Genomic DNA, 14,162 nt, shown 5'->3' with positions numbered 1-14,162 from the left:
CCAAGAACAACAGTTTTCAACTCGAAGGATCTACCCTGTGAAAACAAGATTGAAAAATGAATAAAGAAGTAGATAAATAAAAAAATAAATAAATGGATTATCAAAATGGCTATCAATTCATTACTTTTTATTTTTGAAGACTAGAACTTCTTGGAAACTCTCTATGATTGACAACTCAACGTTGCTTCAATCGCACAAACAGAAGTTAAGGCTACAGACATGAATTTGTGACATTGCATCACAAAACCAACAAAAAGTCACCAGATATGGATTTTTTCACTTAAGGGCAGATTCTAGAAGAACAGACTCTAAGCTTTGACATGATGTATAACTCAATTCAAATGGACTCTTCTAACCTATCTAGATACTAGAAAGAAAGCACACACTCTGGAAAAGCGTGAAGTGAGAAAAGAGGCTCTGAAGTACAGGGTCTATTCAAGCGCTTTAATCTTCACCAAGCCAGGCTAGCCGTGCAATGAAAGGGACAAAACACAGGATGTAATCCACCGGACCAACAACAATGAAGGGATTATTAGATTAAGCTGGATTGGGCCATGCTTCATTAAGACAATCGATTCTGTCCATGAACAATGTCAACTTTCAAAGCAGTAGCGTTATCCTTTTAAAATTTATTGGACTTAAGAGTGAAGATTATGTAAAGGATTTCAAAAAATAAAAAGGGTTTTTTTTTAAAGACATACCCGGTCATTCTATTCTCCCCCATTAAAGGGTAGTAGAAAAACTGCTGAAAACACATTTTCACATCAATCTTATGATCCCAAACTAAAGGATAATGTAGAAGGATAGCTCTTTCAGAAAATAAGACAAATTCAAAATTGACTCGGTTGATCTATTCCACCTTTAATGAGTCCTCACGCAAAACCAAGGGGTGCGACTCTTTGTTCGTTTTGTGATGCACGGTCACATTTACTACAGTATCATCCATCAACTTTAATTAACTTTTATTTTGACAATCAAATTAGGGAAAATATATGAGTTGTCATGCATATATCATAATAGCATATTGCCAATGTTTTCATTATTTTGGGAGTCATATTTCATAGGGAACACCGTTTGTAGTTACATGTATATGAAGATCAGATACAAATTCAACGAAATATGTAGGAAGTAAACAAAATTTATATATGCAAATTATATCCAAATGCAGATTGAATGGGCAAGACATGAATGAGTGGTTAAGCTACCATACACGGATTTCGAGATTTCAAGTAATATTCTTGTGATATCTTTAATCTGCATTGGTTTGACGAATCAGGTTATGGAGAACAAAAGAATCTAATGGTAGTCAACAAGAACAAGAACAACAACAACAACAACAACAACAACAGCAGCAACAAAAGATGATGACACTCTCTCATATACATACACTGAATCAATGTATCATTTTGCATGTAATGCATGTTTTAATTTGTCCAAAGCTTAAATATGTTTAAAACTGTGTCAGGGAGTACTAAACAGCTATAAAAAGTTAGAAGCTAGAAATTTCTTAAACGGTTTTCATAATATTCAGTCATATGCATGTCGCAGCCGAATGTGCGAAGCAGCGATCTACGCAAGTAACAATACCTTGCCTATACAAATGCAGTTCTAAACAATCTCGACCTAAATAGTGTGAAGAAAGCGCAACCGGCAGTATTTTCCCCTTTTATGTCATTGATGCAACACCCTGTAGAGAAACATATTCGTAGTTAACATAAAAGATGGCGCTGTCCATCCTGTCGGTCTCGTGGGCCTTCTTTGCCTAGTGTCAGACTCTTGGGCTTTGCTTAGTGTCGAACTCACGGGCTGCATGACTCGTGAGCTCTATTGGGTCATCCCAGGAGACCGACATAAAAATAGGTCCATGAGTCATACAGCCCATGGGTTGTACGGCTCACGAGTCATACACCCATGAGTTCGGCACTACGCACAAGAGGCTCACAAGACCCACATTACACAATAAAGGCTCACGAGACTGACACTAAGCAGAGAAAGCACACGAGACTGACAATACGCAAAAGAGGCTCACGGGACCGACACTCGGCAAAGAAGGCTCACGAGACCAACACTAGGCAAAGAAGGCTCACGAGACCGACAGGATGAATAGGGCCATCTACATGTCAATTACAAATATGTACCTGTACAGGATGTTCCAAGAATGAGAAAATTAAATACTGGCGTGTGCAATTTTGTCACGCTATCGAGCGAGAGATTGTAACTAATTAGTACAGCAACATCTACATGATTATTATCAACGACATAAAATATGAATTATTGCACGTGAGGCTTTTAGAGGGCAGTTCTGTCACGTAACGGGGAGCGACACTGCTACCAAATTTTCTTTTATTTGTAATAAAATTGTCCTCTGCATGCCCCCTCCCCCCAAATAAAAAGGTATGAAAAAGTAATAGAGGACAAGAACTGTGTATGATTTATTTGGTGCAATCGTGCTATTTTTAATAGGCTTTTCCACTTTCTAGCTAGACGGTGGAAAGAATGTATTTTTTCGCCCTTTTCTTTCTCGCTTCACTAGTTAAATAGGCCATAATAAGATTTTATATCCTCTTGCTTATACCCACCTGCTTAGAGTTCAATTTGTATTTTTTTTTTTCTGTATCTTTATGACATTCAAAGGATGAAAACGTTTTAATATCCCAGCAATCACCTCGAATTGTAGCTTGTGTTTGAAATATTATTCTCCTCAAAACGGTATATTGTTCATAAAATAGAATACCTGTTTTCATGGATGCATCTTCTTTTCCCCAATCTTTCAAGCTAACTTGAAAGACGATTATAATAATATAATTTTCTGTAAGTTTATACTAAATCAACACATTTGCAGAAGACTACTCCTCCTCCATATCATGTAAAGCAGGTGTGCACTGCAGTATTGTCCACCTTGTGAAGTATTTTCTTGTAAACTTCATTTCACTGCACCTGGGTATTTTAGTTGGTGGATCTAAATGTCCACATCATTTTGTTTTCCTTTTCTGAGTAGGTGTATACCGGCATATGCTTTGGGGAAAGGGAAACGAGGGTGCTTTGGCATTTTCGAAATTAATGTTGAAACTTCTCGTGCACTTTCACTGAATTTTGTTTATTTTTTTCACAAACACTCAAACACGCAAAAACAATAGATCTTTAACAGGGCAGGGGTGAGGGAGGGCAATTGATGGGGTAATCCCCTGGCAACTTTCATTTTCAATCTCTTATATCTTCCTTATGCCATTATCTGGACACCCTATACATTTAATTGGTCTATAGATGGTGCTGCTTATCTAAGTAGTTACAATTTCACGCTCGATAGCATAACGAAATTGCACCCGCTTGTATGTAATTTTCTCATTCATGGAACACCCTGTACAGGTACATTTGAGTAATTGACATGTATATGGCGCTGTTCATCCTGTCGGTCTCGTGAGAATTCTTTGCCTAGTGTCGGTTTCTTGAGCCTTTTTTGCGTAGTGTCGGTTTCGTGAACCCTCTTTGCCTAGTGTCGGTCTCGTGAGCCTCTTTTGTGTACTGTCAGTTTCGTGAGCCTTTATTGTGTAGTGTCGAACTCATGGGCTGTGTGACTCGTGAGCCGTATAACTCATGGGCTGTATGACTTGTGAGCTGTATGACTCGTGGGTGTCGGTCTCGTGACTTGCACACGATAGTGACTGACGATATATGGCGCATGGAATGTAGAAGTCTTCGACAGAGTAAAGAAATGCTGCTGTCACGGCTAGATTTTACTACCAAAGCCACATCAGGCGTCCGTGACGTATGCAGTTTCCTGTTGTGATAATTTGTTTAATTCCTGTCTGTAAGAAAACGGCGATTGATTTAGTCTACATAAATGAGTATATATATAAACATATATATATCTATATACATATCTATATATACATATATATATATATATATATACATACATATATACATATATATATATATATATATATATATATATATATATATATATATATATTTATTTGTATATTATTCAGACCTCATTAAAGAAGTTTTTCCCCCATTGAGTAAAAATTACATTAAAAAACACTGTTTGTACGTGTGTATTTTGTGGAGTGTAATTGAGTGCACGAATCCCTAAAGAAGATCGTCCTAACTTTAGGATTTATCAATATAATAATTTGCCTTATGAAAACGCAACATTTAATACTTTTTAAGTATTCATTTTCGAATTTTTCCTCAACCAAAAGAAACAAAAACATTATGGATTCTGGGTTTTGATTCTAGTGCACATCGTTGACATGGTTGCGTTCAATCTCTATGCTGGAGTTGAAGATACGCGTAATAATTTCATCGGCGTTTTCATGATGGAAGACCTGACCCATTCTTCCATCGAATTCTACATCGGGCGAGAGGTGGACACTGGACCGGGGGAGACAGGCCATGGAGTGACTGAAGGAGGGCAAGGGTGGCATGATTCAGGTTTACCAGAAGGCACTTTTCAAACTGCAAGAACATTTTCTACCAGCCGCTCGTTACGCGCGACTTTCAACAGGTTAATTGGAGGGGCTGCTAGAACTGGAGCGTTCAGGACGGCAGTAAGCTACAAGGGCAGAATGGAAAGAGTAGTCATGATCAACGAATACCGAGGTGGTAAGAGTGTTTTTTTTTTCTTGGGGGAGGGGGGGGGGGGGGTCTAAGGGTGGTGGGATGAGGGGATGTTGTTATTCCCTCCTTAACTCTGCTGGTACCGCAGTCATTTTTATTTTCACTGCATATTATCTTCTAAAGCGTTTGTATATTTGGATGTTTCAGAGTGAAAATTGTGATATTTATGGGGGAATATCATGGGATCCTTTCGCATGGATCCATAAACCCGTTCAGACAGGGACAATGACATGTAACATCAAGTCTCTAACTCACATGAACGTGCACTTGTCTGTATCTATAGCTGTTGTAATTTACATGGTCGTGACTTTTTCAGATTTTCCTGTTGGGTCAGAAATCTCTCAGTAAAGTATGAAGCAAAGAATGACAAAAATATCCCCGATTACAACACACTCAAATGAGGTTGTTATGCCATGCCATCAGATATTCACAATCAGAAAGAGAGAATAATAGGACTTTCGTTAAAATCAGCCTTTATCCCATGTTTTTTTTTTCAAATTTATTGAAAACTACAAATGATTTTTTTTTTTGGATGTCAGAAAGTGACAGATGAAACTGTTACATCACCTCAAATCTAACCCTCTATGACTTAATCCTCATAGTTATAGCTGTGTGCAATCCTAACTTTGGGTGAATTCAACATGTAAGATGAACAAAAAGTTTCGAACCAAATAACTGTGTTTTAGTCATAATAATAACTCGCTTTGACTTGGCAAGATGTCGAGGCTGACTGTATGATTGTATTTGAGTATTATTATTTTTTTGTTTTTTGGTAATATGACACCAGTGAAAATAAAATTTCTGCCGCATTGAATGACTAGACAATGTTAACATATGTATGTTTATATGTATATACGACCCTGCATCACAAAACCAACAAAAAGTCGCGAGACATGGACTTTTGGGTATTAAAGAGCAGATTCTGAAAGAGCATACTTTATTCTTTAAAATATGTATAACTCTTTTCAAATAGGCTTTCCTTAGCCATCTTAACGATGGGAAAATAGAACACACTCTGGAAAAGAGAGAACTGAGAAAAGGGGGCTCTGAGGTACAGGGTCTATTCAAGCGCTTGATTTTTAACAAGTAGTGCTAGCTGTGCAATGAATTTAACCAAAAAGATAATAAAAGGATGTAAACCCCTAGAGCAACAGCAATGAAGAGATTATCAGATGAAATTGAGCACGCTTTATTAACACATTCTGTCCATTATTGATACCAGCTGTCAAAGCAGTAGCATTACTCTTTCTAAAGTTATAAGAGTTGAAAGTAAAGAAATATGTCCAGGGTTTTAAGAAGCGAAAAGAGGACTCTATTAAAGACACACCTTAAAATTATCACATTATTTTACAAAAAACAAAACAACACAGTGTCAAAAAATAAGCCTTGCTGAAACACAATTTCCTGTTTGTTTTAACATATATATATATATATATATATATATATGTATATATAAGTATACAAAGTTCATAGGGGAGATATACGTCCGAAAAGGAATTATCTTAAGGGAATTCGTACCGAAGGGGAAAATGTTGATTCGCCTTAACGATTTTGACGTTTTTCAAAGCCTTATGATTGATCTATAGGGCCTGAGGACTACTCCACAGTAGGGCACAGATGGCACTGTGTGTAGGGAATAGCTTGAGGACTGTACCATCAATACAATGATAGGGAAGATTGGCAGGGATGCAAAATAAAATGGTGTATATATTTGGATGTGTCTAGAAAACGGGCCATAGGGGGAATTTGTCCTCTTTTCTCAGAAAAAGAGTTGTATTTTCTAATTATCATACAGAATTTAGTGGGATATGATGCATTTTGTCCTCTTCACAGTTCAATTTGCATTGAGCATAATGTTTTCAAAAAGGGCAATATTTGCATTTTTTTTTTAATAGGTTCATGCTTTTCATGAAATTTCCCCCAAAGTATAATTCATTCCGCATTTCCACTATGGCTGGAAATCGCGTTAATGACGATGATAATAATAATAATAATATTAATAATAATACTGATAATGATAATGATAACAATAATAATAATGATAATGATATATTTTATATTATACATACATACATACATAATATGTCACCGTGCACCACAAAACGAACAAAAAGTCGCACACACTGATTTTGCGTGAGGACTGAAAATAAGTGAAATGGGTCAACCTAGCCGATCTTGACTTTTTCATATTTCCTGAAAGAGCAAGTCTTCTTTTACATTATGCTAAAATTTGGGGTCATAAAACGGGCTGGAAAGTGTGTTTCTAGCAGTTTATCTCGAATATTTTTGGTAGAATAGTGTGATTAGGTGTGTCTTTAGAGTCTCTTTTTCATTTCTGAAAAAAAAACCTTGTACACGCTCTTCACTTTCAACTCTAATAACTTTTGAAAGGATAATGCTACTGCTTTGAAAGTTGGCATTGATTATGGACAGAACATGCAGAATGTGTTAATGAGGCATATTCAATTTCACTTTCATCTGATAATTCCTTCATTGTTGTTACTCAGGTGGTTTACTTCCTGTTTTTTGTCCCATTCATCGCACAGCTAGCACGGTTTGGTAAAGATTAAGTGCTTGAATAGACACAATACTTCATAGCCTCTTTTCTCAGTTCACACTTTTCCTGAGATTGTGCTTTCTTTTCAATATTTAGATAGGTTAGGAGAGTCCACTTGATTCTAGTTATACATCATTTTAAAGCTTAAAGTCTGTTCTTTCAGAATGTGGTCTTAACTGAAAAATCATGTCTGGCGACTTATTGTTTGTTTTGTGGTGCAGGGTCACATATATATCGGGGCAATCGTTAGTGGGCTGTTAACGATCGAAAAAACACCGCTAAAATTAGATGATTTGGTTTGAAATAATTATGAAGTATTTTTTCCCTTTATGTCCAATAGTGGGAAGAGTCATAACTAGATGTTCAAATGTCAACTTTTGAGAAAATTCTGTGCTGTTTGTGAAACGCTGGTGTTTTGAATTGGCATGTTGTGTTGAGATAACTTTTTGTCCCTGGTGCATGGCTCCGTGACATCTTAAACTGATTTGAATAAAGTTGTTTATCTGGTTTATTGTTTTCCAGCTGGTTTGGTGTTACGTTTCTGAAAATATAGGGGCAAGTTACATGCTACCTAGGTATCATAAACTGGAGAATATAAGGAGAATATCGAATCAGATAGATGCTTGCTGCATTAAAGGATGCACTTTATAGATCAATGGTTCGATCTCCAAAATGATTTTCTACTATTAAGCATGCTATTCTTGAATGCCTTCGACAATCTGGAGGGTAACAGAGTGTGTTATGTAGGTATTGTTTCAAAGTTATTGTAACAAGGTCAAGTCCATTGTACTGCAGTTGTCTTGAATAAGATCATAATTTTGGTACAATTGCCTTCAAATGGATAAGGCATGATTTGGAAACCGATTGTAAAAGCGGTGTTTATGTCAATTCTGCGTTTAGAAAACCATCGATATGGATATGGAAATGGTCTTATTACTATCACTTGATCACAGTAAGAGTTTCTTCACTGAATAAAGAGCTTAAAAGACATACTCGGACAACAAACACAGTTTTGCAATCGTTCCTTGTTTCGGCCATGCTTGAACGCGGATTTTATGTGTTTTATGGGGATATATTGAAACGTTGGAAGCTATTTTTCAAAACAGCAAAGATCTTATCCGAGTTAGGTCAATAACATTATTATGCAAAAGGCCTGAGTATTTCTTGTATAGTATTGTTATCTTTTGACTTCATTTCAGATTATAATTCTGAGGTATGGGCAGAAAAGCAGTCTTACACAATTGGAGTGGGTGAAACCATGACCCTAACAGTGCAAATGAGAAGTGGGTTAAATCAAGGGAACCTCGTCTGGAGGCGCAACGGAGATGACGTCATAACTGCTTGGCGTGGATTGACATCAGTAACCCTCAGTGACGTCAGGAAGTCCGATGAAGGCATTTATGAATGCTACATTGACGGCAACAGGGAAACTGGAGAACATGCTATTGTGAAGCTCTTTGTCAGAGGTTAGACAAAAACACTTTCATTGACCGGTATATTATTTACTTTCATTTCTCGTTCAAAAGGGTAAAATCAACATTATGCGACTTGCGAAGAACAATTTTTACAGTACCTAGCACGTATCTCACCCGTAGTCGCCCGGAGGTGCGCACGCAAATCTTTTTACCCGCAACAATGTTTAGGCCCTGTCACACCTTTCCGGGCTAGCAACGCTTGGTTGTTGGTTGTAGGGATTTCTCCAGCATACCGGACAATTTCTGAGGACGGACAATGATTTTGGCGAGTCAGTGCATATCTCTTACTTGCTGGATGCGTTCTACTTAAATTTTGCTTGCGGGTATACTGTGTGACCTGTGTGCCAAGCGCGTGGGGGCTGACAACTCAGTGAAGGAATTCCGCTGAAGGAATGGCAGAAGGTCCACAGAATGTCATTATCTTGGCTGCATAAGGGGACTGCCGCGAAGTACCTGCGTGGGAGTTGCCTGCGAGCTGCTGCCGCTAAGGGCCTCCGACCTACTGGCGTTCTGCGTGGACCTCCCCGGGCATTCCCGCGTTTCACTCAGAAAAGTTTTGGTCATGCTCAAAACTTGGCTGCGGTCAAATCGGACTTGCGTGCGCACCTCATGGCAACTACAGGCGAGATACGCGCTATAAGCCTAGGTACTGTCAGGTGCGGACCAACTGCGGAGAGGTCCGGATAGCAAATCTGTTTCCCCATCAAGTCAAGCTGCAAAACTTCCCCAGATACGGTATGACAAAGCCTTGAGCATAAACAAAACTTATTCCGAGTTAGTCGTGTACGTTTGCTCGCAGAGGTATAGGCAGAACACCAGTAGGAGACCCTTACCGGTAGCACCTCGCAGGTAACCCCAACACAGGTACTTCTCAGTATCCGTTAGTCGCTCGTAACAGAAAACGGATCGGTTCCAAAGCTTTCACGCAGGTCACACGGAATACACGCAAGTAGAAGGTAAATAGCACGCGTCTAGCAGGTAAGATACCAGTGCGGAAACTCGCAAACATTCTTGTTCGCCCGCTGAAAATTCTCCTGCGTGCTTGAAAATCCCCACCCCCACCCCCCTCGCAAGAAGCCCGCGAAGCTTGCGCAGAAAGGTGTGACACGGCCTACAAATAAATGGCTTCTTTCATGTGCTTTCGACTTATTGCACTGGATACTATAGGTAATTTGTTTCACGGAAAATTATTCTATCGTGATATCACGGTTAAACGGACTATCCTTCTCACAGATTGTCCCTCCAAGAAGTATGGAATGGATTGCTCGAATGACTGTCGGGACTGTAACGCTGGGGGCATTTGTCATTATGTGACCGGAGAATGCGTTTGCCGACCAGGATTCCGAGGCAGTAATTGTGAAACAGGTAAACATCTTCATTTCGACAGCCAAGCCATTACTGTGTTTGAAAATCGCAGTTTCCCATTAATCCGTATTTTCCTCAGTAGTGTTCGCTGCAGTAACAGAGTCCAAACGCCTTTCGTCTTTAGTTTGGTGATTCTTCTTGTATTTTTTTCTGTCGATATCAGACAGTCAGAAAAGAATACTGTCTTTAACATGATTATAGGTACTAACATTACGAGCAGTATCATAATAAGTTATGAAGATGAGACGGCACGGAACCTTTGTTTCCAGTAGAAGGTAGTAGATTTTAATAGCAAGGCGCTTATAATCATAATGTACTCTTGAAGCAGCGTGATTTTAAAGGATATTAGTAGAACACATCAGTGAAAGTTTTGGGAAAATCGGGCAATCCGTTCAAAATTTATGCATTTTTAAAGCATCTGCGCAGTCACTGCAGCTGGGTGGAAAGAATACGACAGCGTATAATGCCATATTGATCAGAATTGCAAATTATAACGACAATAATGAAAAAGAGAATTTCACAAAATAATTTCTTTAAGTGCACATTTCGTCGACTTGGCATTGACGTATGTTGCGCATGGGCGTAAATCCCGGTGGGGGGTGGGGGGTGGGGGTGGGGGGTTAAATCCCCTCCTAAAATGGAGGAGGGGGGATGGCCTGTACAATCATCCCCCTTGAAATTTGAAAAACAAAGGAGGAAGCAGAACTGTGATCGTATCAATTTTGGCATGTTGCATGACGTTCGTACGCCTACCTTCGGAGAGGTAACACAGCTGAACAGTATTTTATCTTGTCTGCTTGTAGGATAATGCATACATGAGTTTCTCAAGCGCTCGCTCGCGAAGAGAGTAATATCGACATAAACTATGGTCCAGACGTTGACAACGTCAAATAGTATAGGCCTACATGTAAACATTCTATGACGCGAGCAACTCGGGACCATCTGCAAATTATGTACAAATACAAACAAACAAACAAACAAACAAACAAACATACAATTTAAAAAAAACTCTACCGCCATAATTGCCCCCCCCCCCCCATTTCCTGACTCATTTCTGAAACGATGATGACTCTGATGATTCAGTCAGGATACATTTATGGGCATACACAGGGATGATCAGGGGCGTCGATTGTATCTTGCATGGGCGTAAATCTCGGGGGGGGGGCATGGGGGATATATCCCCCCCCCCTGAAATGGAGGAGGGGGGGGGTGGCCTGTACAATCATCCCCCCCCCCCCCTGAAATTTGAGAACAAATGGAGGAAGCAGAAATGTGATTGTATCAATTTTGGCATATTGCATGACGTTTTCGTACGCCCGCCTTCAGACAGGTAACAGAGCTGAACAGTATTCTATCTTGTAGGATAATGTATACATAATTTTCTCGAGCGCTCGCTCGCTTCGCTCGCTCGCGAAGAAAGTAATATCGACATATGGTATGGTCCAGACGTTGACAACGTCAAATAGCATAGGCTTACATGTAGAGGGATCGTACAGTTCTGGTTGAGACCTAATTTCAGGTTTCTAACATTTTTAGGTGATATAATGAGAAATCTCATATGAAATATGAAAGAGCATGCAATTTTACGAGGAATTCAACGTTTATTTGATAAAAATTGGTTTTGAAATGGCTGAGATATCCAAAAAAGAACGATTCTAATAAAGTGTGGGACCCACATTTTGTAACCATCGCTTTGTTTTACTTTGTTTTTGGATGTTTCAGTTATTCCAAACCCGATTTTCATCAAATAAACTTTGAATTCCTCTTAAAATGGTACGCTCTGTGCTATATCATAAGTGTTTTCTTGGTATCTTGCAAAAATTCGAAAGCCTATTTCTCATCTCAACCAAAGCTGTACTATCCCTTAAACATGCTATGACGCGAGCAACTTGGGACCATCTGCAAATTATGTACGAAAACAAACAAACAATAACAAAAACTATACCGCCATAATTGAATCCCCCCCCCTCCATTTCCTGAATCATTCCTGAAACGATAATGACTCTGATACATCTATGGGCATACCCAGGGATGATCAGGGGCGTCGAATCTATCTCGGGGGGGGGGGGGGGGGGGAGGGAGGCAAAGGGGCATTTGCCCCGCCCCTACGGAAATGTTGGGGGCAGACAAATCATTTGTCTGCCAAGCAATTCCCGAGATGAGTACAAATCTCGAACTTTCTTTATGGAAAATTGTCCAACTACCGCCAGAACTATGCACCCGATCGTTGAATTGCAATCATGAATATGTAAAAGCTCCGCTACTGGGTCCCTTTCTATAGACTTTGTACACTTTTGAGATACTGGGTCCCTTTCGATAGACTTTGTACACTTTTAAGATTGACGTATTTCCGTATACACTGTATATATTTTATCAAAGAGTGTGCAGTAGATCTTTCACTTACAAAAGCTCCCTCATTATTATGCAGAGGCGTCGATGGAGGGGGAGGGGGATGGTTCCGTAATAAAAGTATTGGGGACGAACATATCATTTTGCTCCTCCTCGTAACTCCCGAGATGTGGAAATGTTTTTACTTTTTTGATAGAAAACTGTCTAAATATTTCACCCAGAGATGGATGAATTTCAATTCTGAAAATACAAAATCTCCCTCGCGTAAGAGGGGGATAGGCCTAACCCCTTCCATACCCTCCCCGTTCAGTCCTTTCTACTTAGATACACTTTAGATTGACAGATTTTAAAACGTTACATCTGAAGTGTGCACCAGGTCTGTTACTTCAGTTTAAAAAACTGCAAATGTTCCGGGGGTGGGAGGAGATATCTAGATACTTTCAATTAACGGAGGGTCAACCCCCCCCCCCCTAAAAGAATAATATACACTTCTGGGATTGACATTTTCCCAGATTACATCAAGATTCAAGATTCAAGATTCAAGATTCAAATTTATTTTGAATAAATGTGTTTACGAGATATTTTCATCTGAATTCTAAAAAATACTTAAGCACCCTCGTATGCAGGGGCGTCGATCCTTGAGGACGGGGAGCGCGCAGACGGGGGAAGAGGGGAGGGGCAAACATATCATTATGAACCCCAATGATTCCCGAAATGAGGAAAATTTTCTTGCGTTTTTTGATAGAAAACTGGAATGGTGGTTTTAGCACTCGCCCACACCTCCCTGCTCGCCCGTCCCCCCCCCCCCCCGCCCCTATGCATACAAGTAGACTGTGGTTACACTTTGAACATAGACAGTTTTCCAAATATGCCACAAAATGTGTGCGTCAAAACGTTTAAATGCAATCAGATAATACAGAATTTCCCTCGTGTAGAAAGGGGGAATAGGGAATAGGGCTTATCCCTTCCACCTTCTCTGATTGACAAATGTCCAGATATTCCAACAAAAGTGTGCACCAAATTGTTGAATTTCAGATCTAAAACTGAAAAAAAAAGCTCCCTCGAATATGGGAGACGTATCTTGCCACCCTCCAATTGCTTGGTCCCCTCTATAGACTTAGTATACTTTGGGGAATGACAATTTCCAAATTTTCCACAAAATGTGTGCTTCAGATCACTTTATTTCAATACTAATAACGCAAAAGCTCCGTCTTGTGTTCCCCCTCCCACACCCTCCCCCTAAGCTCTACCTCACTAGACTTTGTACATGACTGTAACACAAAGATGGTGCACACTCGGAATAAGAGATAAATTCCATGACTTTAACACTTCCCTGAAAAAACCCTATCTATTTCTTCAATTATTATTTTTGGTCTCGGTCGCGTTCATGACATTCAGTGGAAGAATTAATAAATGAATTTTATTCAAATGATACCATTTAAGGCAAATTGTTCAATAATAATCGACATCAAAATATTCTGCTACCATAAACAAGGGGGACTGTTTCAAGTCGATAAAACAAGTAAAAACATGCATCAAATTGCACCATTTACAACATCAAAATGCAAAAAGTTCTCACCGTGGGAGGGGAACATCCCCCTCCCACACCCTCCTCCTCCCCCCCCCCCCCCCCCTCCTCCCTCGCTCGCTCCTCTCGCTCGGGTTCGGTCCCGTTCATGATATTAAGTGTAAGAATCACTACAAGAAGTTTATTCAAATGATACCACTTTATAACCAATTAATCGACATCACAATATAATGCTACCTTAAACAAGTGGGACTGTTTCAAGTCG

At 39.4% G+C, this 14,162-nt stretch overlaps 1 protein-coding gene across 1 annotated transcript in view; it reads left to right on the top strand.

Moving 5' to 3' along the window:
- Nucleotides 1-10,292, top strand: part of LOC139719013 (uncharacterized) — a 73,053-nt gene extending 62,761 nt beyond the window's left edge. Inside the window, exons 7-9 of the mRNA XM_071630454.1 lie at nt 4,243-4,608; nt 8,380-8,646; nt 9,889-10,292. Coding sequence (XP_071486555.1) covers nt 4,243-4,608; nt 8,380-8,646; nt 9,889-10,292 — 1,037 coding nt within the window. The remainder of the gene's footprint in view (nt 1-4,242; nt 4,609-8,379; nt 8,647-9,888) is intronic.
- Nucleotides 10,293-14,162: the final 3,870 nt, after the last annotated feature.

The sequence above is a fragment of the Diadema antillarum genome, unplaced genomic scaffold (genome assembly GCF_040938485.1).
Source record: "Diadema antillarum isolate AM-2024a unplaced genomic scaffold, OU_Dant_1.0 scf00000103, whole genome shotgun sequence".
Lineage (NCBI taxonomy): Eukaryota > Metazoa > Echinodermata > Echinoidea > Diadematoida > Diadematidae > Diadema > Diadema antillarum.
This window is presented reverse-complemented; position numbering and strand designations above follow the sequence as displayed.